This window comes from Osmerus eperlanus, chromosome 10 (genome assembly GCF_963692335.1).
Source record: "Osmerus eperlanus chromosome 10, fOsmEpe2.1, whole genome shotgun sequence".
Lineage (NCBI taxonomy): Eukaryota > Metazoa > Chordata > Actinopteri > Osmeriformes > Osmeridae > Osmerus > Osmerus eperlanus.
The window spans coordinates 9,630,631-9,657,678 of NC_085027.1; the positions used below are offsets into that span (position 1 = coordinate 9,630,631).

General features: G+C 39.0%; 1 protein-coding gene across 1 annotated transcript; it reads left to right on the plus strand.

Moving 5' to 3' along the window:
- Positions 1-730: 730 nt before the first annotated feature.
- On the plus strand, positions 731-18,898 carry LOC134028437 (leucine-rich repeat-containing protein 4C-like). Its single transcript, XM_062471996.1, has 3 exons — positions 731-1,742; positions 13,713-17,167; positions 17,373-18,898. The coding sequence occupies exon 2, from the start codon at positions 13,740-13,742 to the stop codon at positions 15,636-15,638; it is 1,899 nt and encodes a 632-aa protein (XP_062327980.1). The 5' UTR covers positions 731-1,742; positions 13,713-13,739; the 3' UTR covers positions 15,639-17,167; positions 17,373-18,898.
- Positions 18,899-27,048: the final 8,150 nt, after the last annotated feature.

Here is a 27,048-nt window from a genome sequence, read left to right on the forward strand (position 1 = left end):
GTGGTTAATCTACAATTGCAAGATACACAACATTGTCAGGAGACACAATGTAATAATTATAAAACACCACCTGCCCAATACATTCAAAGACTGACTATTTTACAGATAAACATTTTGGTAGTGGTGTAGAGTGGTTACACACTTGGTTTGGTGTAGAAACAAAACGGACATGAATTATTTGGTACTTAATTTTGCTCTGCTAAATCTAAGGCTAACCTTCTATTAACTTAATTTATCATAACACAACCTTAGCCAATGAAAAAGCCAAGCAACACAAACTGGCAAATTGCACAAGTTAGAATGACCGATGAAAAAGCAACCTAGATTCCTTGCCGAGGAGTGCAAATTGTGCCATAGACATGATTCTGCACACAAACTTGACTACCTGCAGGTGGCAACCATGGTCTACCTCATCAAGAAGACACACACGCACACACGCTACTCGTCCATACATACTTTCGGCATAGCTTTATGTGTTTATGTTATATTGTTATTTATTAATTTAATTTATTGTTAATGCATGCATTGATGTCCGGTACGATGGACAGGAAGGGGGCTTGAAAGTTAGAGTGTAATGCAGTCTGTGTACCACAGAAGCGCAAGTATAAGCTTTCTAGATCAGTGCGCCACGGCCATGCAATTTAATGAATTCCATGTGCTCTCTATTCAAGTCATGGACTGCACCAAGTGTCTGCGCGACTGTGCTTCATTGACGTGTTAGGAAGGAACAGATTATGAATGTGTTGCCTGTTGCCACTGCACGACGATCTCACACATTTTCCTGACAATGCAGAATTCATGATCATTATTATAGGTGCGCTTATGTTATAAAGACACCGGACTGCGACGCAAAGAAATGCACATTTTGGTGGCTTTTTTGTGGATAGGTTCTTTCCTCGTGCGATTGGTTTCCTAAATGTTAGATGTTTTCATGTGAACCAAGTAGATGGAGATATGTTGAAATGCATGAAGAGACAACTGGATGAATCTAAAGCCAAATCTAGGAATTCTGGAAATGGTGAAGAGGATTCTGGTGGCATGGATTCCATCCTTAATACATTTCCGTGGTTGTAAAGGGGTGGGCGTCATTTGGACACGAAAACCGACATCTATCATATTTTAATGGCTAACGTTTTCCCTGTGCGATCCTTACTTTAACAGCAAGTACCTCATCTGCAGTAGCGATCATAAACTAATATAGGCTATGCTTACATGGCGTTTGTCGCCTGTTTCTTTGGTTGGTTATTGAAGAAGCCAAAGGACAATAATATTAACATATTTAAATCTCCTTCACGCATCCTGGGTACAATGTTACACTGGAAAACTATCAAGTGAAGACCTGAGTAGAACACTACGTTCTGTTTGAGAAGAAATGGCTATGTGAAAGAAAAAGCCCTTTGGCGAGATCTCCGAGAAACTCTGCAGGATTTCCCCCCTTTGGAATACCAAGTCATAGGCTACCGACACCCCATGTTTTTTATACCCGAACCATGGAAATTAAGGACACATCGATAGCCTATTCCACGCAACTCTTTTAATTCAATTTTCCTTTTTTAACCGCGTTCAAAAGTCTTGTTATTTTATTTCAAGAGCTATCCAACGCACATGAACGTTCTCCACGCTCTAAACCTTTGAAAGGGTGAGATTTGTGTCTCTGCTTTACAGCATGTCTCAACAACAGGCACCGGGCCCCTAGATGTTTTTTCTCCTTTTATCTCAATCATAATCTTTCGAGAAAATGCGTAAGTATTTATTTATTTGTTTTTACTTAATATTAGGCTTTGGAATTTGGGGCAAATCGGGCACTGTCATACATTCAATAATCATCTTGATTCATGGTACAAAGTGGAATGATTCACAATACTAGTTTGTTTCATTGCTTACACCCTGTTAGCGCTGCGTGTTTGTTAGACCATTTAGGCTACATTTTCATGAAAATTGTTTCGGTGCAGTCGTTTTCTTTGCGTGTGTGTGTGTGTATGTGTGTGTATGTGTGTGTGTGTGTGTGTGTGTGTGTGTGTGTGTGTGTGTGTGTGTAAGAGAGAGAGAGAGAGAGAGAGAGAGAGAGAGAGAGAGAGAGAGATAGATAGAGCGAGAGAGAGAGAGTGAGAGCGAGAGAGACAGACAGAGAGCGAGAGAAAATTAGCGAAAGATGAGATAACGAGAAAGAGAGAGAGAGAGATAGGCTGGTGTACATGAAAAGGGGAATAGTTTTTGCGGTGCTGCGACACACTGCATTTGGGTATTTTTGTTTCTTCTAAGCAGTAGCCCCCTGAAGCGATTAGGTTTTAATGTCTGAATACGTCATGTGGTCATTCATTTATATTCAGCTCAGCTGCTTCCTGATGCTGCTTAGTAATGATACGTTTGCAGTAAAGAGGCCAGCGTCTTGCTATTTCATTAACTTGGCAGGTTCGAATGTAGCCTACTTAGGGTATCTGAGAGTTGTGGCTACTGTAGGTGAGATTTCAAAACTATCCCATCCTGTCTAACGGTATGGTAATGCTATACATAAATTCTACACATTTCCATGATGCTTAATTTACTTGCCCGAGTATCCATTTACATTTTAAACGTAATATTTCTCTGATCAAATATTATGAATGCAACTTGACCAAAGCCAAAATCAGCGAAATGGTATACAGGTTATATCATTTAGTGGTGATTCAGATTAGTGGGTGGCTGTTGCTGTTGCACCACCGCAACCCGCCTTGCTTGGGTGGGTTAAAATAAGTTTAATGGAAAATGTTCATCTGAAATTCCGCTGTTCCTCTGAGTTATTCGGCTCTACCAACTATGGGTCGTCCAATATTGTAGTTCATGTGAACAAGTAACATCACCCCATGCAGCAGCCATACAGCTCAACCAAAACGTGTTGCTTAATGATCAGTCAAACAAAAAGAGGTGCCAAGCCCCTTGGCGGATATATGAAGCTCATGCAGTGACTGAGCATTTAACTGCAGATCAAGAGGTCGTAGGTTCAAATGCGCAACTATATGGAACTTTGGATAAAAGCGTCTGATAGACGTTATTATTTAGTAAGTCGGTTTTCAGCACCTCCTTGGATGGACAGCTCCTTTCATTCAATGAAATTGAATGACATGTGGGCTACCTGTACAGTGTCCTTTCTTGAATCTCACTGTACATTTGAAAGAATTGCATTTCTATCTAAATATTAACAATATTAGCCAAATGTAGAACAATGTAGTACTATGTAGAATGATTTGATCTGATTTAGAAAAACCTTAGTCTTAGCAACCTACTGTATTCACATACAACTTTCAATGGATTTTATGGAACCTTCTAAAGGGGCAAATGTAAGGAGAGATTATCCTACACATTCCTTGTTTCTGGAGTTTACTGTGTTCAGTGATTTTTTGTTTGTTTGTATAAGCCCTCAATACTGTCCATGTCCATCTTCTAAGGTAATTAACTGTAAAAATCTCTCTTCCCAGGTTGACATGGTGATGAGCATTCAAATACTATAGTTTACGTGCTCTCTCAATGCGGGTTTGATAAACTTCATCAATATTTTTCATTATAAACTTGTTTTGGATTTGCCATTATTGCTTTCCCTTTAACTTGCCCTTTCCTGGGTACAATCTTGGGGTCATTGACTTAAGAACAGAAATGACCACCTCTAAAACAGTAAACATCACTTTAACTAGCAAGAGGATATTTATAATGCGTAGGACGTTTGTCCAATTTAACTTGCTTACATGGTTAAACATCCTTTAACGGCAGTTAGCTAATCAGTTAAATCGATTGTGTTTAGATAGAAAATGTATTTACTTTTAATGTAAGGTTTTTAATGTTAAGAAAAGAACTATGATTTAAAATGTATTCCTTTAAATATTGTGGTTTATGGTGCAAATGGACTGATGATGTTTTTGTGTTTTTGTGTGTGCATCAGTGTCTGGCTTATTGTGTGTTTATGTTTAATTCAGGAAAAAACATGTTTAATTCAGAAAAAACTAATACCTATGGACTGTGTCTCTCCCTTAGTTCATGGGTTTTATTTAACAGTAGGGTCTTCTCCCAATTCATAGAAGGACACAAATGGATTAAGCCTTGTCCTAAAGTAAGAGAAAAATTTGATGAAGATCCTTTGTTGTTGTCTAGGTTGACCCACATTTAGCCTTTAACTTTCAGCACCTGACTCCCATTTTTGATTGCTGGTGTGCTGTAACTTCCTGCTCCACTTCAACACAACATGTGTTTGTGTCTGGATCTGGGGTTTACTGCTTGAATGTGACTGCTTCACATTGTTCTTCGCATTTCCAAACTGACAGTAGCTGGATTTTGCCTTTTAGAGGTTCTGCCTACAGTAAGTCAAACATCCCTTAACATTGATCTCTCTCCACTCTCCCCTCTTGTGATGGAGTCACCAAAGCTGAGTTAATGACTGAGTCTAGGCAGGTAGAGAAAAATTATGCATTGTATCATGCACCAGATGTACATTATATACCACCCACCAATGAGTCCTGTTTGGCACCTAGCAGCTTCCCAAATCACACTCCTACACATGACAGAATTCAGCTGTGCTCCAGAAAATAAGGTATTCCAGAATAAGATGTAGGCTATCTTGCTTTAAAACTGCAAATATAAACATATCAAACAGCTTAGACACAAACCCTACAGAATAGGTACATTTTCGTTTTGAAACAGATTTGTCTCTAGAAATTAATTTTTAAATTCCAGGTTATGATAGATGGTCGCGATGCGGGAAATAGTTCTGTCTCTTATCTCACTCTCTCTTTCCGTCTTACTTGTTAGGTGGCTCGATTAGGTTTAATCTCTTTAGCATAATCTTCTATTACTGAACTGAGCCAGTTATCTTCTCTGTAATTTGGATTGAGCTGTTATGTGAGAATGATCTGAAATCCTTTACCATTCTGCTTCTTGGTCAGTCTTTGCTAGATACCCTCTGTGTTTTTGGTAGAATTAGTAATGAGTAAAGTGTTGCATTGACTGAAAAGGAAATCTAAGTAAAAAATATGGTTCTCATAACAAAATAAGGCTTTACACATCCACTGCTCTTGTGATGGTAATTCAACAACAAGGATCGCTTTGTGGAGGAATTAATGTACGCCAAGCTATATATTGCAGTAATAATAATATTATCACTCTTTATTTGTTGTTTTGTGGGCCTAGTCTCACTTACACAATATTCTTGTTTACTAGATTCATGTGAAGGTGCATGGACTTGTTTGAGGTGTCAGACAGTTTTAGGCACTGAATAGAGAGAGGCAAAGACACTGCTAAAATCCTTCTTTTAACTCTTGAAAGACTTTTACTGTACATTTTATTCATTTATCAGACGCTCTACACAGAAGTATAAAACTTCAGTGTGAAGTATGTCATTCTTATGGCAATGACACAATATTTTGGTTCTGTACTGGCATATTGAATTTGAAATGAAACAATGACTGTAAGGTTGAAGCTCAACTATCAACTTTAATTGGAGGGTATTTACATCCATAAACTGTGAGACAAATAGAAAACTTTTGCTTCACTGTACATAACAATAAATTTACAACTGATGCATCTAAGCAGGACTTTAAAGGGCTTTACAAGGCTCCATCAAGTTTCATAAGTGAAATGGCACATAAAAAAAAACATGTTAACAGCATCTGTGATCATACAAATACACAAGAGAAAAGCTTCTCTCATAACTGGAAAGCTGTCAATTGTTGATTATGGGGAGTCCAAGTCTCTTCCATATCATATTCATGAGCCAAATGGTGCATGCTGTAATATTCATGAGAATATTAGAAGTTTGAAACACCAGAGAGACCCTATCCCAAACGCACCAGGATTCATAAACATCTCTTTGTTTCTGGTTTTCCTCCCCCAATGCCATAAGACAGAAATGCAAATTTTGTTCCTTGTATTATTGATCCTGTTCCTATGTCCCCAGTGGAGAAAGCCATAGTGTTTCTCAGTATAGACTGTTTATCAAATAAGGAAAGTGAGGCAGAGTGGAGAGTGGCTTTGTGATGCCTCGGCAATCTGTTGGCTTTGACTCTAGGCTAAGGAACCGAAGTGTGTCCAATCAAACAGAGCCATGTTTTAAATTGCCCGGTGGTCCTCTGGATGAGGCTGTGTTTATGACCCAAGATCAAGGAGACAGTTTCCACATGATAGAGCTTCTGTGCTCTGTCAGTGCATGATCAGGGCACATCACTGCGAATGGGCCCATGAGGTACTGTACTTGAGTACTTGTACTGAGTACATGAGAGACGATGATGCCATTTGTGTGCAGGTCAAAAGAGAAAAACTGCACATGCTTTTTCGATGTTTTATGTGAGAGGCCTGCTGTGTCACCAGAATATGAGTGGGTGGAGCATTATTTGTGTATATGTGACCGTAAGGGGTGTAGTACTTCACATGGCCCCATTCTGAAGCCTGAGCCCTAATTTTGGAGATTAAGTGCAAAAGACATTTTCAAGGCTTGATAACAAAGTGCATCACAAACCCCTTGTATTGGCTATGAGTTTAGAACCACACAAACTCAATTATTATAATTTTTTTCCTCAATACCTTTTATTGTCATTGCATAACTGTACAACAAAATTCAGTGCCTCTCAGTGGGACATACAGACATACAACTAATAAAACCAAAACCAAATGTCTTTGTTGTTGTTTATGATTATTTCTAGCAATTACCATTTTGGACACATAATCATTCTGACATCATGTTCAGAATCAGAATTTGGTTTTATTCGCCATGTAGGTTAAGAGAAACACGGAATTTACTGTGGCCGGTAGGTGCAAACAATAAACATACGGATCTTCAATCAAAGTATATATGTACAGCAGTCTAACTTGTTTTATAATGGAATATGATTATAAAAGATCCAGTAACACCTTTGTACCTCCAGGAGCTCAAAACAAATTACCGTATACATGACTGAACTCTTCAGCCAATGTGGGATGCCACGCTGGTTATATTGGGCCTACATTTCTGTAGAAATTCTAACAAACAACAGGATTAACAATAGATCAAAGAGCATAGCAGTTATTCCAACAGTGGGCTCCTGAAAATCAAATGGTATAAGAACCATGGAGAACCACATGGACCTTTGGCTGAGAGTTTTTTTGTGTGTTTGGCAATTGTTGTTGGAGCCGGACGCTGACCGTTCCAGCCACCAGCATGTTAGTGTGCCTCAACTCATTAGAGGATTGGTTGTGTAATGCCATCTGTATTCCAAGGATGAGCACCAACATTTGCGCCTGAACGTAGATTGAGGCTCTCTCTCTCTGTCGCTCTCTCCTATTTTCCACCCTCCTCTTTTCTTCTCCTTTTTTGCGAATATTAAACCAGACACAGCACATTGATTGTTTTTTTGTTTTATGAAGAGACAGCAAATCAAGCGATGATTCTCGTAATTCTCCAATCAAATCATTGTCATAATTTTCCTGTCTATTAAGTTAGTGTTTTATTGACATTTTGTCTGCCAGTGTTTAGAGTCAGATCAATATGGAAATATGTAATGTGTGCCGTATTAATTAGAAATGTGAAAGCTTGTACTCTCTACAAAACATAACTTTTTTCAAAATCTTGCGTGAAAAATCAGTTATTGCCTATAATAGCTCTTTCCATTTTGGACTGAGTCCTGTTTTTAATTACTATACATGGTGAATTAGCTGATGAATAATCAATGGGGTTCCTCACTCTAAGTGCAGTGACTGCTAATGCACACCACCTCTCTGTCTTGCTCCTTTTCTTTCTCTCACCATGTGTGTCTCTTAATCTGTGCATTTTTACTTTCTCTATCAACCTCCTATTAACCTTATTTTCTCTTTGACTAACTTAATTAGGTGAGAGTTGGAGAACAGGACACTTATGCAAGACACAGTACATGAGCCAAGAACCATTCTGGATGAAGTCCAGTCAATGTTGAGAGCCTCTGGTTCTTGTCAGAATTATATTGAAATTTCACTGCTACAGTTGTTAGTGTCGCTACGGGTGACTTGAACAAGGAATTGTTTTCATGAATGAAAAAGCTATACTGTAGGTGTGGCAGCCACTTGACCAAACACTTAGCTAAAGTATGAGAATCTTCTCAAAAACGAAGTCAACTTAGCATCTGCCTGTCATAAAATGACATAACATTTATATATACGTATATATACACAGTATATTATAATATGGGTAACAATTATGAAAAAAAAGCAGATGTATAGGTTGAAGAGGGTCTAAGGTTTTGAGGTTAAAGATCAATGAATATCAAGTTATACTTAGGTTCTGCTTTCACAAAAAGCATTTGTGTTTCAGTGCCATACGGGGTGCTGTATGATGAGAGGTGTTTTTGATGGATGGTTAAAAATCTTGTGTATGTAATAGTTTGTAAAGACCAGTTGCATCAACTACTCAACTATGGTAATCTATAGAAATATAAAATAATCAAACACACACAATCACTCTATCCCCTAATGAGTCTCATACACACCTGAATGTGAATATCTTTAATGAATATCCTTCATTGCAAAATATTAAATTTGGGAATTAAATATCTGTGCTGAAAAGCAAAGTGGCCTTTGCCTCAGATGATTGATACTAATACATAATATAAATTGTAAATGTTATTAGAGACAGACAAACCAGATTAAAAACAACAAGATAACTCTTATTAAATTAAAACTTTTATTGTCATCCGTAAATAACGGATTCTACTGGCATTCAATCCATCTGAATGAATATGGTCTTACAAGATCCAGTGTCCTGGTAAGCCTATGAGGCACAGCGGTAGCAGTCTCAAGCCAAACAAGATTCTAAAATCCCACAATACATAACATCTGTTATCATTATCCAACATATCCCACAGCCATTTAATGCTCATTCATATCAACACAGAGAGATTCTTCTCCCTTTTCCTCTTCCTTCCTCTGCACACAGAAATGGTGCTAATGCATAGCCACACAGCTGTGATAGAACAGAAGACAGCCTAGTGAATAATCCTATTTAGAAAAGGTGCATTTGACAAGGACTTAGCTGCCAGCCGAGATACTGGAATTAATGAAGCACAGTTCTGTATAGCATTGTGCAGTAGCTTCTTTTAAACACTCTACACATTCTAGGAATATGCTACTCAGGCCCAGGGATGTGGGTTTCTTGTGGTGTGGTTGTTGTATAAAAACAGTTTGATGGCATAATTTGATTATTGTATTAGAATGTAACCATTTGCAACTTATTTGCATAAGTGACTATAATGCTCCACAAAAGAAAAGTGAGGGAGAACATAATGTACTTCATTAAACTTGCCAACAAATGTTGTTTTAAAATAAGAACACTGTCAATAGTATGTTCTTCAGAAGGTTCATCCACCTTTAAGTCATTTTGCTAACTCATCATGTGGAATAAATATCCTCCATCCTTTGGCACTAGGTAGATCTCGGTGGTCTTCTTTAGGGCCTGTTATTTCTTTGGAGTAGATCAGTATAACACAAGCTAGTGACCAGAATACTAACACTGCTCTTGAATTCAGCCCCACTAGCAGTGACTCTGCCACCCATGGCGCGGTGTCTAATCCTTCCATAGAGACCAGACAGCCTTGGCAGAGCACATCTGAACACAGAGATCCCTGCAGATTATTTAGCCCTGCAATTATCATAATGGAGGCAGCATAAGGTGGAACGTGAACAGAAATTGTATTATTGCCAGGAGAGTGTGCATTTGTTTCGCGGAAGGGATGCAAGCCGGAAAGGCCATAGCCAAATATTCAGCATTGCATTGTCCCACAAGAACTAAATGGAAACATACTCTTATTGAGTGCTGAATACTATGCTGACAGAATGTATTGTACTGATAAGTGCATTCATTTAACAGTCACGCCAACCATAATTCACAAGGTCAATCTCTAAAATACAGCACAATGTCCTACACAGGTTGATGTCTGGAAACATGACCAACTACTGTTGAAAGTTAAAATGGCTGAGGATAAAAAGAAGATAAACACACAGCAGCTGGCAAAGTGACCTTTTCAATACTTGTAGCATTCTATCTACGACTTATTAGTAAAAATGTGTTGTTGTATTTTGTCCTCACAATCCACTATTTGACCATAATTACAGATGCCAGTTTAATTGCTCTCATTCTTTACTCAATATAATCTACTCACAGTCGAGAGAAAATTAACATGGTCATCCAAAATATTGTGATAATTTTAATTATAATGCGCAATGCCATCTGGAACGCTTGGTCCGGACAGAATGAATTGACTCATTACCTTCTTGTGAACTCTGAATGGTCAGAGGGAGAGATTTTCCTAACATTGCTGAGGGGACAAGCTTTGGACCTTTTTAGTACAATTCACGAAATAAATACCATGGTAAGTGTTTAAAACTCCCTAATGTAGTTCACATTTCAACCTGATCATGCAGAGAAGCCAACCAAATAGTCGATTAAGAAAGTTTGGCAAAATATGGAAATGTGTTTTCCATGTTCAGTAAGTATGTATATTGAGTGTGTAGATTAAGTTTAGACATGAATTAGGAATATGATTTTGTTATCCTTAAGGACAAGGGAATAAAACAGGTAAAGGTCACTTTGCGAGTTGCAATCTGGGAAAGTAACTGTTGTATCTGGCTCCAAGGCACATGCTCTGTAACCTTACATCCAGTTCCTCCCCACCCTTCGAACGTCCCCTTTACGGTTTACAGTATGTCACTTTTCTCTGCCAATTTAGCAATGATGTTTGGCCCCACGTTCTCCCAACATGAAGTCCAGGGTCCTGGCCTCAGCAGACCTGCTCTAACCTAACACAGTATCCACTGGAACAAATCAGAGACAAAACTTGCCATTCATTTCCAATCTTCTGGTACGCAATGATGTACACACTAAATACTTCTATTTATTTAATGTTTTTTTGATTGCCTAGCCAATCACGAGCCACCACTCGTGCTAAGGCTCTGAAGACCATAATTATGTGGAGTGATTTGGAATGACGTGCTTCACTCCACCACTCGCCAATCCCCACCTACTTACTGTTCCAATTACATTCTACACATCCATTCCTAAGTCCACTCAAAATAACTCATTAATTCCATGATTGTGGAATGAACTGAATAACCCAATTGATTTGGAGCAAAACTGTTGTAGTAGACAAGGAGAGGGAAGTATGTAAAGATAAGGGTTGTAACGTTTGTTGGTGAAAATCCAGTCCCATTCTGATCAAAACAGAAATGCAAGGACATAAAAACCTTAAACCAAAGCACAGTTCATATAGGTATGTGAAAGAGCAAACATTTAATGTTAGCCTGACCCAGCCCACCCCTCTTTCTAGGGATTGGGTCGTATTGGCAGAGCTTTCATTTTTGCCTGACCTGCTGTCATCTCTCCTCTTCTCTCCTTCCTGTGACCTCAGAGAATCAGCTCCCCTCCCTGTGCCCCTACCCCCTGTCGCCATCTCCTTTTTTCACTTTATTTGACCCTTTGCACCAGGACACCCTTGGTTGAAGCCCTGCCCTCTTCCCCTAGTACTGCAACCGCAGCATTGACATGATTTCCTTGTTTGCAGTATGGTACTTCAGATGTTACCACATATACATACGGCCTGTATTATGATACTCAGGACAGATCAATCTGGCATTATCCAATGATAAAGTCTTCATACTCTTAGAGCCATCACCTTGAACTCATACTGTATGTGAGCAGAATTAGTAGCAGTCTATAATTTGAACGACGTAATGCCTATCTTAAATCCTCAACAGAATGACTAGCTAATTATAAAAAACGGAAGATAATCTGCATTGGTGCTTTTGTCACCGGTCATGTTACTCTTCTAGCTGGCAAATGCAGAGTGGTTGTATTTGGGCATTACAAAAACGAGCTCCCTGCTAGGCGGTGGCCTGATTCCGTCTGACGCCCCAGCAGAAACTTCTCTCCATGGGCTTCTCACACCATTACTGGAGTGGTGACCCGGCTGGTGCTAAAAACCACGTTGACTGGGGCCTATTTAGATTCATCTCCTCTGATTAAATCAGCCACCCGGCCCCACTGGAGAACTCATTTCCACATCGCTTCACAATTTTCACAGTTTAGAAAACACCTGTCATAACAGAGTTGCTTCATCGCCTCCGGGTCTGCTGAAAAAGACGATTACAGATATGACTTGTTAGAGAAGCAGAGGAGAGATGAAGAGAACACTTAGAAGCTCAGAAAGAGTGTTCACTTTTAGATTTTACGCTAGACTACAATGATTTGCCTCTTGCTGACTGTTAGCAAGGGTACTCTGACATGACACAGCTTGAAATGAAACCAACAAATCCTGTCATTCCCTGCACTCACTATTAGTTTTTCACAATATGATCTTCTCAGTCAAGGACTTGACTGAGAAGCAAGATGCTATACAAGATGCTATACTACAAGAAATAATTTAAATTCTCACATTAAGAGGAGTATTTGCTATTGGATTGTTTGCTAAAAAGCATGCGGTCTGTTAAATACATACGTTTAAGCATGCAAACAGTAAAGGTTAGGATTTGGCCAACCACCTTACCTTACATTTTATTTTATTTGACACTACATTACAATAGCATTTAAATTACTACTGCCACATCAGGTGTTCATAGTCAGTCTACTAACAACAATAAGGTCCATTTGTGAAAACATTAGCATTAAAGTTGTTTCCATCGTGAGGTCTCTCTGGACTGTTAATGTGTGTGTACAGTTATGAAACTGCTAAAGCTAGGTCAACCTGATGGCATTTATTTGAATAGGTATCAAGCAAGTCATGTAAACTTCAGACATTTCATAATAAAACCTCTATTCCTTAATTACTGGTTTTTTTCTGCCTCTGCTTTTGTGCATGTGAAAGATTGCTTCTATGTTAGACCTGATATTTTTTCATACTTTCCTTTTGCCTGAGGCAGCATATAGGTCATCCACTATGTCATCCACTATGCTTAAACTAGCCTATCATCCATGTCCTCTCAGGAGTTTATTGATGTTTCAATGCAATTCCATGTATGGCAGTCCAGGAACTGGTCCAGCTTTGAAAATATGTTTTGATGACTTGCCAAGGGGGTTCAGTCTTACTGCCATTGGCAAAAAAACTTGTACATTCAACAAATATTGAATATATTTTGAACTTGTTCATATGTATGATAATGTTACAGCTTACCTTGATTTTAAAAGTAGCTCTTTATATATATATATCAAGGCATTTATTTTGAGAGGGCATACTGTTCATGTCAAGATGATTGATTTGACTGTACAACATTTTATTTCTAACATCTGTACATGAGAATTACACTTGATCATACCCATTTTGTCATTCAAACTGTCAGTTGGAATGCTTGAACTAGATTGCACTAATAATATAATAATAAATGGTTAACAATGATCACTTGGTCTACTGTAACTGTCCAAGAGTTGTGGCAAGACAGACATAAGGAAAAATATTGACTTTGTTGTTGTTGACTTTGTCTTTGGCCCCTTCTTGAAATCTAGGGCAATGCTGGGTTAGGGAGCTCACTGAATGCTTCCATATTTCACAAATAGGCAGGATTAAAAAATACATCTACAGAACTACAAACCAAAAATGACACAGTTATTATTATATATATTTTTAGATATCTTAAATGTTCATGTACATTTGTTTTATATGTTGTATTTTCAGAATTGTTATATATATGGACTTTCTCCTTCAGGAACATAGTGTGATATCTGTCACCTGTCTAATATTATTCTCTATCCTCTTTTACAGCGAGGACCAGCAGCCATTGAACTATGAATGCCGAACACGATGATCTCTTCCCTCCAGCGCCTGACAATGAGAGGTCCTAGGTTTAAGGGGGCCCTGTCCAACCCCTTCTTTGTGCTACTGTTGACCCTCCAAATCCTGGTGGTAGCTGGGCTAGTCCGTGCCCAGACATGCCCTTCTGTCTGTTCTTGCAGCAATCAGTTCAGCAAGGTAATCTGCACACGCCGGAGCTTGCGTGATGTGCCCGATGGCATCTCCACCAACACACGTTACCTGAACCTTCAGGACAACCTCATTCAGGTAATTAAAGTGGACAGCTTCAAGCACCTGCGCCATCTAGAGATCCTCCAGCTGAGCAAGAACCATATACGCAACATAGAGATTGGTGCCTTTAATGGGTTGGCCAGTCTCAACACTCTGGAACTCTTTGACAACCGGCTCACAACCATCCCCAACGGAGCATTTGAGTACTTGTCCAAGCTGAAGGAGCTTTGGTTACGGAATAATCCCATTGAAAGCATCCCGTCTTATGCCTTCAACCGCGTACCCTCATTGCGAAGGTTGGACCTGGGTGAGCTTAAGCGATTGTCCTACATCTCAGATGGAGCTTTCAAAGACCTGAGCAACTTGCGCTACTTGAACCTTGGCATGTGTAACCTTAAAGAGATCCCTAACATCTTACCTTTGGTGCGCCTTGAAGAGCTGGAAATGTCAGGAAACCAGCTCACAGTCATTCAGCCAAGCTCCTTTACCGGCTTAACAAACCTTCAGAAGTTGTGGATGATGCATTCCCAGATCCAAATAATTGAGCGAAACTCTTTTGACGACCTCCAGTCTTTAGTAGAGCTCAACCTGGCACACAACAACCTCACCTTGCTTCCACATGACCTCTTCACCCCATTGCATCGTCTTGAGCGTGTCCATCTTCACCACAATCCTTGGAATTGCAACTGTGACATCTTGTGGCTCAGCTGGTGGCTAAAGGAGACAGTCCCTGCTAACACCAGTTGCTGTGCCCGATGCCATTCCCCGACCAGCTACAAGGGCCGCTATATTGGGGAGCTGGAGCACAGCTACTTCCAGTGCGATGTCCCCGTAATCCTGGAGCCACCTGCTGACCTCAATGTGACAGAAGGTATGGGCGCAGAGCTCAAGTGTAGGACAAGCTCGTTGACATCCATCAGCTGGTTGACACCAAACGGTTCATTGGTGACACACGGAGCATATAAGGTGCGCCTGGCAGTCCTAAATGATGGGACACTGAATTTCACCAGTGTGACCATGCAGGACACTGGGACTTATACCTGCATGGTTAGCAACGCAGCAGGCAACATCTCTGCCTCTGCAGTGCTAAACGTGACTTCCGTAGAAAATAGTGGGGTCACTTATTTTACCACGGTCACAGTGGAGACTACTGAGTCACCTGCAGATGAAAGCCAGACACAGGCACTTCCACCTTATGACTGGGTGTCATCTTCGACCACCAGGGGGCCCCTGGTTTCAACAAGAACCACAGAACTGACATACACTATCCCTGTTCTGGACCTGGATGGAGAGGGTGCCCTCAATGGCCTTGATGAGGTAATGAAGACTACAAAGATCATCATTGGTTGCTTTGTGGCTATTACACTCATGGCTGCCGTTTTACTGGTAATTTTCTACAAGATGAGGAAGCAACATCATCAGCAGGATCCTGATGGCCCTGCCTCCTCCATGGAGGTCATCACTGTAGAGGAAGAGTTGGCAGGGGTTTCCGCCATGGAAACTCACTTATCTCTGCCCCCATTGGATCACTACAACCACTATAACACTTACAAGAGTGCTTATCACCATCCCCCCATGATGAGCTCCTTGCACAGCTCGGCCACACAAGAACCTTTACTTATTCAAGCCAGCTCAAAAGACAATGTGCAAGAGACCCAAATTTGATCATCAAAATTCTGTATTTCACATCTGATACAGGGAGTATGAGGGCCAAATGAGGAGGAATAACTTGACATACTGTGACACATCTGAAATGTGTCATCAACTGAAAATGGAGAATGCGCTGTTTCAAAAAGTGTCTTTACAAAACAAAGATTATTTATTAAAAGTATGTTTAGTTGCTAAAGGAAGAAAATTAAATATGTATTAGCATTTTAGCCCCTCTTTTTATTTTCTTATATTGCTTTAAGAGAAAGAATGGTTTACTGCTAGCAAATATTTGAAAATAAGATTGATCAACCATACCCAGCCAATCCAAAATGAATGCACTTGCCAAATGTAACAACCCATATTACATTTGATTACATTATGTGATTCCAGTTGAATATAGAATAGTGTCCCCCTGAGAGAAATACTTCATTTTTACATCCCAGGTTGTTACACAATGCATTGTATTATTCTTGGTGTCCTATGTTTGCACAGATACTGTAGACCTATACACTTAATAGAAAAGATGCAGTGGATGGATTCTTTCATATAATATCATATTCCATCTGTCACTCAAAGAAGATGAGATACATTTGTTCTTGTTCTGGGCTGTTAATGAAATGAGCAATGAGGCCAACACGCCTGGGGAGCGAGGCAGCCAAATTACTGAACTTGCATTTCCCTAGTGGCTCTTAAACAACAACTATACATCTTTCACTTTAATTAAGATGAAGGTCTCCCACACCCTCTCTCTTCCCTTTCTCCTCCCTTTCCATTGCTCACTTCTACTTCACAACCTTCTCTCTCCTTATCCTCCCTCCTTCCATTTTGCTTAATCTATTCTCTCCCTTTACCCTCTCCCCCCATATCCCTCCGAATATTCCCAACCCTAGCTCACAAACACTCCTCTGTTTCTCCTAGGCACATTTTCGTTAACCATGCCATATCTCGTCTGTCTCGCTTTATCCTTCGGCATGTGTCGATCCACAGAATATGTCAGTGGAAAATAAAGGGGAGCATAAGGCTCCACTCAGTGGCACCCCCATTAGCACTGTAATGATCTATGTCCAAGCAGTGTCGCGTTACGTTGGTATCACCCTGAGGTCATGCAAGCGCGGGTGCTGATAGTCCATCTGTTAACACAGATAAAGAAGCAAATGAACTAGCCAAGTAATTCTGTGTGACCCTGGTAGCTAACAAGAAGGCTAACACACTCAACAGCTACCTACATTTACATTACATTTATTCATTTAGCAGACGCTTTTATCCAAAGCGACTTACAAGAAAGAGCTTTACAAAAAGTGAATAGGTCAATGATCATAAACAACGAGATAGCCCCAAAAACATTGCGGGTAGCCAAAACATGAAGCATACATTGTGAAAAGCAAATAAGTGCCAATGGGTAGAACCAGAAGTTACCTACTGTAAATAGCTAATTAAACAGTATCAGGAGTCCATTGCTAGGCTTTCAGGACATTGGAGAGGTGATGGCAAAACAGTGTGAGACTTTCCCTTCATCGACGTGTCAACATTACATCTAATGGGAGGTACATGTACATGTAGTCATTTAGCAGACGCTCTTATCCAGAGCGACTTACAGTAAGTACAGGGACATTCCCCCGAGGCAAGTAGGGTGAAGTGCCTTGCCCAAGGACACAACATCATTTGACTGGCGGGGAATCAAACCGGCAACCTTCCAATTACTAGCCCGATTCCCTAACCGCTCAGCCACCTGACTCCCTATAGGTAGAGGTAGAGGCCTTTAATCAAAAAGACCCTTAGTCTATTTGCCCAAGCCGTCTTTGTCTGTAAAAAAAACCCTGCACATCTTTGATGTTAAATAATTTGTCATCTTTCCATCACAACACTCTCTCCTCATTTTCTGTTTACTCGGCTTTGCTTTTAAAATTTTCATAAAAAGAAAGATGTAAAGGCGATGATAAAGAAAAAATGTCAGGAGGTAGAGCAAAGAAGATCTACAAATGGATGTATTGTGGATATGAAGAAAGAACAGTGAAAAATAGATAAGGCCTAAGGAGGTAGAATAGCTGTCAGACAGTCACCATGGAAACACTGACCTTACGTAGAGCTCAGAAAGTAGATATCCCTTTCACTTTGGTCTGGATGCATCAGTACACACACAATTTAACTCTCATGCTATTTTACAAATCTAGCACTAGATTTTACTATAACAAATTGACACATTTCAATTGGATTAAGATGAATCAAGTATGACATCCGTATGTTCTACTTAATAAAAATGAATACAAATTTAGTTCGATTTGAACAATTAGCAAATGCTCGAGCACATGATTAAGTCAATTGCTAGATCTTGACCACTGTGGGTAATGGCTCATCAAGCTTGACCTAATGACACAAGACTGCAATATCATAAGTTTTGTACATGCTTGTTTGGGTATTTATATATGGCTGTACAATACGAATACAAACCATTGTTTTAGTTCATGAACTCATGCCCATGGTAATCAGGTACTACTTGGAATACTGGAATGGAATATTCTAGCCACAGGTTGTACCAGGCTTCTACACCTGGTACAATCTTGAAACGATTCAGAAGATAATGATTCTGTATATCAGCGATCAAATGTGAACCATTCTTTCACTTGAAGAGGACTTCTTTTGAATACTCTAATTTCATTTATGCTTTTGGTGGCTGAAAGATTCAGTTTTTATGATTTGCGAAATGTATGCTTTAATGTATGAGGCAGTTTTTTTCCCAATTTTTATTTTATTTAACTTGGTTAGCTAAAGTAGAGTTGCCTACCCAGTTGGTTTGATATGGAGTCTCATAGAATGTATTTATCCCTCTATTTGAGCAGTAAACTATTTCAGTATATTCCAGCAAGCATACATGGTAGAAGAAGGTGAATGACTAAAATGTAAAAAGTAGTTAAAGGATTTTTATATTTTACTATAATGAGTTTGATTTGAATCAGCAACCCGATTATGAAATTACTCTGTTTAGTTCAACTGTTGATGTGAGGGGGTGAAAATTGGTATGTGTTTCCTTCTCTTATTTTTGGAGAGAATTACTGTATCCTCAAATGTTACATTTATACAAGACGTATTTTCAAAAATAACATGCAAAAAACTTTATGATCGTAATTTTTCATGGGCTTACATGTTGAAATGCAAAGAAGGCTCACAGGACAATACTCAGATTTCTCTATCAATGACCTTTCCCAAGGATGGTGTACATTTATTCATAACACAGATTGTAGTTCATACAGAAATACAAATAAAACATTGCATTTTTTCCAGGATGTGCTGTACAAACTTCGATTACATGTTTTCAGGGATATGTGGTTTCTTTCTCCTTCCTTCTTGCACCCAAACAAATTCAGCATGTTTTAACTCTTAGGGTAAATATATTACTGTGTGTGGTGATACAAACGTAGAAAATTAAGACATGAGGTTCTCTTCAAAGGAATTTGTCTTATTTTATGGTCACATAAGGATGCAGATCGCATTAATAAAATGAGGAAGTGCTCTTTTAGCTGTGCTGCCAAATAGAGACGATGAAAGTCTTATTTGCTATTTTCCTATTGGTTGGGTTGGTAATGAATGGAAGGGTAAGCACCGCTTGATTTTTTATATGATGTACCGTAGAACATGCCATTGCACCAGTTGGATCTAAGAGTGGAATGTATGCACATACATGGTACCAAACAAAAATTGATTTACTGTGTTAAGTACTTTTCTAAACGTACATACAGTCCTAGCTTTTTCCAATTCTAGGCCACATAGACACAATGATTGTCTAGGATACTAGATCAGTCTTTAATTAATTCATAGGAATCTGAGTGAATTGAATCAATTCTAAAAAACATATTTGGCAATACTTTACATTAAGGTTACATTAACTTACATGTAACTACATAGCATTAAATTTAGAAAATAATTGTTATTTCATAGTAATTGCCATGTAAGTGTTAGTATTCTCTGACACCTAATGCTCGGATTAAATAAAAAATACTAAGCAAAATGACATCAGCAGATATGTGGAACAGGAGACTTATCCAATAAGTTAGTGAATCTCATGTCCTTCAGGCCCCACATGAAGCAGATGATAGAGTGTTGTAGAGTTGGGTGCAAAGTGTCTCATAGTAGGGTGTGGTCAGTAAATATGGATAGGTGCTGCAATGTGCTCACCATGGTTGCTTCAACTTTTAGTTGAGTTCACATCATGAACATAAATTACACACAGAGCTCCTTGCTTTAGTACTATTGCTTTAACCGACAAATCCAAACCAGTACAATGTGCAAAGCTGTTTCTATTTACATTTTACATTTAGTCATTTAGCAGACGCTCTTATCCAGAGCGACTTACAGTAAGTACAGGGACATTCCCCCGAGGCAAGTAGGGTGAAGTGCCTTGCCCAAGGACACTACGTCATTTGGCACGGCCGGGAATCGAACTGGCAACCTTCAGATTACTAGCCCGATTCCCTAACCGCTCAGCCACCTGACTCCTTCTATATATATTTTTCTACAAAGTTGTATTGCATTCATTATTGTTTAAAAGTTTTCAGGGCAAAATGGTCTCCCATGCCTATTTGGACCTCATTCCTCTGATCCACATTGTTATGTATAAAATGTGGAAGCCTAAAGTGCACTATGTCTCGATTCCCATATTGCTATTACCAAACCCTTCTTTTTAGACCCACAAGGAAGGGCTAAATAAGGACCCAATATGTGTCAAGTGAAGAGGAATTAATTTGGAATTGGGCCCATAAGAGAGGAAGGTTTGCAACTATGCGTTTCCTTTAGAACTTGTGTAAGCACTTTGCTTGTGTTAGGATCATGGAAGGAAGCCAAACTTTAAGAAATAACCTCAATCACCTTTTGAAAGGATTACATACATTGACATTTTGACATTTGTAAACACAAATTAGATCTTACTTTTTGGATGTACGTGCCAGCTACCTGGCCCACGACTATGGCTTTAAAGGGTCCACTCAATGCAGTGTGTTAGCTGTGATTCACTTCTACATCTAGTTGCAAGGGGACAGTCCACAATCAAATACCACAGAGCATTTCTTCTTTAGCAACACATAGCTTTAAACATTTGATTATATCTTTATCAACAACCCACAATATGTCCTTGTAAGGCTCTTTGAGTCTCTGAAGGAAATTACATTTCATTTAGGTGTATCTGTAGAATTTAAAACATTTTGGTCACCTTCAATAGCTATTGTAGATAACTTTTACTAGTTTATAATTTGGTGTTATGTTCCCTCATTATTTCGGAGTTAATGTAATGTTACATGGCTGTCACATTTTTACATTCAGGTATTCCAAAAAAGTTTTGGGTTTGCCCTCCCTTGTCTCTCTCCTCCTCAAAAATAAGAGAACATAATATGTTCTCTTATTTAAACAAATACATTGATAAATCATTTTTCTAAATAAAACCTTAGCTAGACCATGCAATTAATTAATTTAGCATGAATCCTGAATTTCATGTGCTTTTTGGCAGCGGCAGTGTAGTATAAAATGTGAGAAAGAGGTCCTTCGTTTCCACATTGATCATGTAATTATAGTGAGGGCAAACGGCCATGTGACTGACCTCCAGATATTTTGATATCTTGCCACAGAGACAGAGTTGATTTTCAGCACATCATGATGAGTTATGAATGGGGAGAAGCTAATGCTCTAAGCTTCAGTCCATCGCCTCCTGTGGTCCCCGACACTGGTGCAGAGAAATTTATTGGACCCTTACAATATGTGTGTGTGGGTGTGTGTTTGTGTGTTCCTTAGTGATGGATAGACCTGGGACCATGACGAATCACTGGAAGTGCATCAGTTAATTAATTTGGCCTCTGCTGCTCAACCGTCATGAGAGGGCAAAGAACTCAGTGTGTGTAATCCCCTGGCTCAGAGGAAATATCTACACTGTAAAATGGTGGATGGATGTCACCCCTTATAGGGCTAAAAGAAGAAGAAGCCATAGGGAGAACTAGATGGTTTAAACTCATTAGACACTGATGAGTTTCCAATATGTGTTTTTATTTTTGTATTTGCTCTACAGTTTGTAGTTTCTTTTATTTGATAAAGGATGATCACAACATTACAGATTGTTTCAGTCAAACAACATTTTTGGTTAGTTATGGCGCACAGTTATACAGTAATAATTATGTTTATGGCAAATGAAGAGTATCAAATGTCTAGTACCTCTAGTGGTGAAAATGTAAAAAAAATACCCTTCAAGACACCTACCTATAAACTATTTGGTAATATTCTAATATCAAAATTGTTAATAATTAAGTTATTTTGACTAATTAGAGGCACAAGTCTCTTAAGGAGTCTTTCAACCTGAAAATGTGAATTTCAATTTCTTCACTTCCTCAGCTTCTACAGCTTGAGAAAAAGCCTTGGATTCCTTCTCTCTTATCTAGAAGTCTCCTCGTCTCCATGTAAGAGTAATTAAGCACTAACATGAGATGTCTGTCTGCAGCTAAACTGTAATTACCATCCACATTACGCCAAAAGGGCGTTTGGAGTAATTAGCATTCCCCCACTGCAGTCTTGAAAATGAACACCAGAGAAGGAGCATTTAGTCTCCCTTTCAATGCAAGTAGGAGAACTGAGCATTGGTGAGTATGGATGCTTAATAATATAGAACCTATCTCACTGTACACACTAGCAATACCTCTGTGGCTTTAGAATTTTAATCCTTCTAATGCTTGGGGGTCAGATGGCTGAGCGGTTAGGGAATCGGGCTATTAATCAGAAGGTTGCCGGTTCAATTCCTGGCTGTGCAAAATGATGTTGTGTCCTTGGGAAAGGTACTTCACCCGTACTTGCCTCGGGGGAAATGTACCTGTACTTACTGTAAGTCGCTCTGGATAAGAGCGTCTGCTAAATGATTAAAAGTAAAAGTAAAGTAAGTAAGTAAAGTAATGTAAATGGTACATTTTTGTACAGTGACACACATGCACATAGTGTAGATCACAGAATGATATACATTTCTCATGTAAAATATATGAAACTAGATTTGATCAAAAGGACTTCAAGGACTTGCAGGATAAGGGTAGGCTACTGTGCAACTGCTTGGAGGCAAGACAGCAGCTTGGTCATGATGCACACCTACAGCACTAGGTAGACTTTTGGCAGCCTTTTATAGGATGCAGACTTGAAACCAATTAGATCATATCATGGGTAGGGAAGCTAGGCCAAAATACAGTAGAGCAATAAAGTTGTTTTTACACATGAATCCGTTGTCAGACAATCTCTCCTGACTTGGTCAGAGACTTAAACCTAATCGGGCACAAATCAAATGTCAAAAGCTATAGTCTGACCTGCTCTGTTGATCCTGTGGGGTTCTGGACATCACAGCACTGTCTTCTGCCCTTCTCCATTGAGTCTGACCACACACTAAGGTGAGAACATAAAAAAGAGAGGCACTTGTCCAGAAACGAGCTGCTTCCTGTTACAAGATTAATTGGTAAAATAGAGAAAGGATTGTTCAACAAGATAGTGGGCTGGGATAGGGTACATATAAATGGCGTGTTGTAGAGACACACTTCAAGTCAATGACAGGATATTGTATTGCCATGCAGTTAAATCATTAACTTATTGTAACTATTTAAATTTTCAATTAAACTGGTTTCATCTTGTGTGACCCCCATGTACAGTAAGTCTTTAAATGGCTGGGTAGTGCACCCTAGAGCCCCATGTTTAATTTTTAGTGTTCAAACTAATGACACAAGCGTGGTTCCTACTGAATCAACTGCTCCCCTGGTAGCCTTGTAATCTCCAGTACAAAACAACACACTTTGTGTTTCGATTTCCTTCCCAGGGTGCAGATCTAGCTGTGTGACTTCATAGTAACACGTTGTTAGAACCTCAGGCAAAGTGTGCACTGCCTTTTTTAACACTATTATAGATGTATTCATGATTATGCCACAATGAAGATTATTTATAATGAAACATATGATGAAGCCATAAGACACCTTAGATACAGTGATCTAAAGTGCACTGCCAGACCCCCTAGCACACAGTGCACATAGAATACAGGTTTGGAGATATCATGTACATGACCTAAAGGAGATTTGATGCATCAACCAAACATACCACAGGGTACACAAAATAATGTTCTTCTTCTTTTCATTTCACAGTAGGACTGCTGTACACAGTTCTTTGCATTTTTGTTGAACCCTGCAAGGTGTTTTGAGCTGCAAGGGTTGGGTAGTAGAGGGCAGACAAGGCAGTGCTCCATAGTCTGGTCTGTTTTCCACATTCACAGGTGGTTGGGCCAGTCTTGAAGCCCCATCTGACCAGAGAATCTTTGGATCGTCCTGTTCTCGTTCTGAGGTGATTGAGCATTTTCCATTGAGCCCATGATGTTTCTGAGCCAGGGGGTAGGTTCTCAGTAGGGGGAATGTTAAAACATTCTTTCAAACATCTGTTGTGCAGCAATTACTTTGACAGCACCTCAGTGAAGAGTAACAATCTGAATCACTATATGCTACAGTCCAGCCTCCAGGGTGAAAGCACAGTTCACAAAGTGCTTTGCAAGATAAAGAAAACATTGCTGTGTTGTTGCTGATAATACACCACAGCTTTCAGGGAGCACAGGACCAGCAGGTTCAAATGATATCCTGTGCAGCATGCTCGGAGGAACTTCACTGTGAAGTGTACTGTATCTAAACAATTCACAGACATACCACTAACCTCTAAATATCATTTTCCAGAATAATCTTGATTATATAAGTCTATTAATACTACATCTGTTGGTGAGAACAGACTCACAGTTCTTCCCAGTCAGCAGTAACAAGTAGGTCACATCTTGTTCAATACCTTTTTAATTCAGTATGTTGACAGTTGTTTAACAAGCATATTCCTTTATATGGAGACACCAAGCTAAATTCTACAATACTATATTATAAAATATTTAAGTTTTTGAACAATCACGTTTTTTTTTTATTCTGGCATTTTCTGTTGGATTGCCATGGCATGGCTGTGACAAAATATGACATAGCAACAATAAGTGGGTCAACAAAAAAAGTTACAGAAGGCAGTTTTTAAGAGCTTAAACAGAGTACAGAGGCAGCAGAGGAAGGCAAACAGATTACTTTTCACCCTCTCCCACATTGGATTAAAGGGAGATAGCAAGGATGGGAATGGAACAATTTATTAAGGCAGCTCACACCCTCGAGAGTCAAAGATGGGGACATTGTCCATAGGAAAACACTGATGGTTTTCTGTGAATACTTTTCTTTTCAGTCTTTTCCAGCATGGAGCAAGATTTATTTCTTGAGGGAGAGTCCACAGATATGTATATCATTAATATGTATAGTTTGGAGAGTTAAAAAAAAGAGAAATGCAATACACAGCACTGTGGAGCGGCATTTGGTTTTATCATAATCTTTTTACTGATGTGGATCTGCATTGCATACTTGTCATCATTACTTTGTTGGCGTCTTGTATAATAGTTTCCTTTTTTGGCAGAAATAGAAGAAAGGCTTATGAACATAAAAGCTCACATTCATGGAGCTCTTTCATGGCTAGAATCAAGTACTCTTAACATAAAGGCCTACAAATATAGCAAACTATTTCCTCCAGGATTGTATTCATTAATATAAGCCTTGTCTAAAACTATAACCAAATCTTGGTGCATTTGTAGATACAAGAATACTTTGACAGGATCATACAAAATACAACGTTCATCACAACAAGCATCACACAAAGAAAACTGATTTTAAAGATGTATGGTGGTTCATGGTGCATGCAGGAGACTCCAAGCGCTGTCAGTCAGCATCTCGTCCTATCATGCTGCACCACTTAAGCAGGCGGTCAGCGCTTTACTCCTGTACCCTCCAGGTTGTGGAAAATCCTCATCCATACACAAACTAAAATGTTTATCCATTAATGCTCACAGTTACAGGATGAGGCTCATTCATGGGTAAATGTGTGCAAATTCACATGCACAGTTTTGGTAGAATTGTGAGATGACACAAAATGTGTTAATGATTTTAATTTACAAAATTAAAGGTGCTTCTTGTTACACACTTCCAAACTCAGCCTCTGTGTGTGTAATATGAATATCTACCTGCCCTATGCACAGTTGTTGGGACTCTTATCTGCTATGGGCCCTGTCTGCTATCCAATTATTAGGGCTATGGAAAGGTCATTGTGCAAGTAAATTACCTGCTTTGCATTAAATTATCACATCCTCTTGGTTTGAGTGTCAGAGAGTATAAACTGCATTTAATGAACAATTAGATTGAGGGACAACTCACTCAGTTTTGTATTCCTTGCTGGGTTCTTTTTAGGTGAAGTTAGGTAAGGCTGTACACTATTACCAAAATCAGTTGTCTTTCAACCAAATTTAAGTTGTCTTTCAGGTAACTTATCTCCCCACCCTCACACCCACAGCACATGTTCTAACAATGCCCTACCCAGAGCACTACTCAGATGGCTGGGCTCTCTTCAATAGTCAGGTTAATTATTAAAGAGTTTCCTCAATATATATTGTAATCAACATATTTGGATATGGGTAGATACAGTAGATACCGTCTTAAAGCTGCTGTTCACTGCATAACAACTTAGGTGTCTGTAAGGTCTATCACACTATCACTCTCTGATTGAAGGAATCTGAGAATTTCTGTTAAGCCGAGTATCATATTTTAAGTATTTGATGCAGTGAAAACGTTTTTAATCAGTTGCATAAGCGAAGAGGTTGAGGATGTAGAATGGAGTAACTCTGGTCTTCCAGTCAATTAACCCTAACTTTAACAAGTTGAAATATTAAATGTTGAATATTAGTATATTTGAAGTCAATCCAGTGTTTCTGTTCTTTCATGTATGTATTACAGCTCTGGGAAAAAATAAGAGACCACTGCACCTTTTTGCAGTGGCTTCTTAAATTTTACCCTTCTGTTCCTCACTCAAAATTGTCCTCAACTTTTTTTTTTAAGGAAAGAAACAATGTGCTTAATTTTGTCCAGGGCTGTATATTCTAAACACTGCCCAGTGTTGCATTGACTTGTTACTTAAATTGTGAACTAAATTGTACTTATTTAACCCTAAATTAGTCATTGCTATCTGCAGAGAGACATACAATACTTTTTATAATTATACAGTTTAATTCTAAAAGTATTTCTAGACAATAACAGTATGTTCAGTTCATAGTCTATAACAAAATCAAATTCCTTAAATTCACACTGTAGATGTCTTGTTAACCACAATATAACTAAACTTTGTCATGCCACAATTGTCTGGATCCATCAACCAAATCTGTAGGGTTCATGTTGAAGTTAGTTTAAGATAAAATTACAATCACTCTCATTAGCTTCATCCCCATAGTGTGCATAAATTTCCATTTGGGAAATGGCGTCCATCTCATGTCCATGCTTAATAAATGGATTTAGGATCCATTAGCTGATGAGATTGGAAATGACATTAT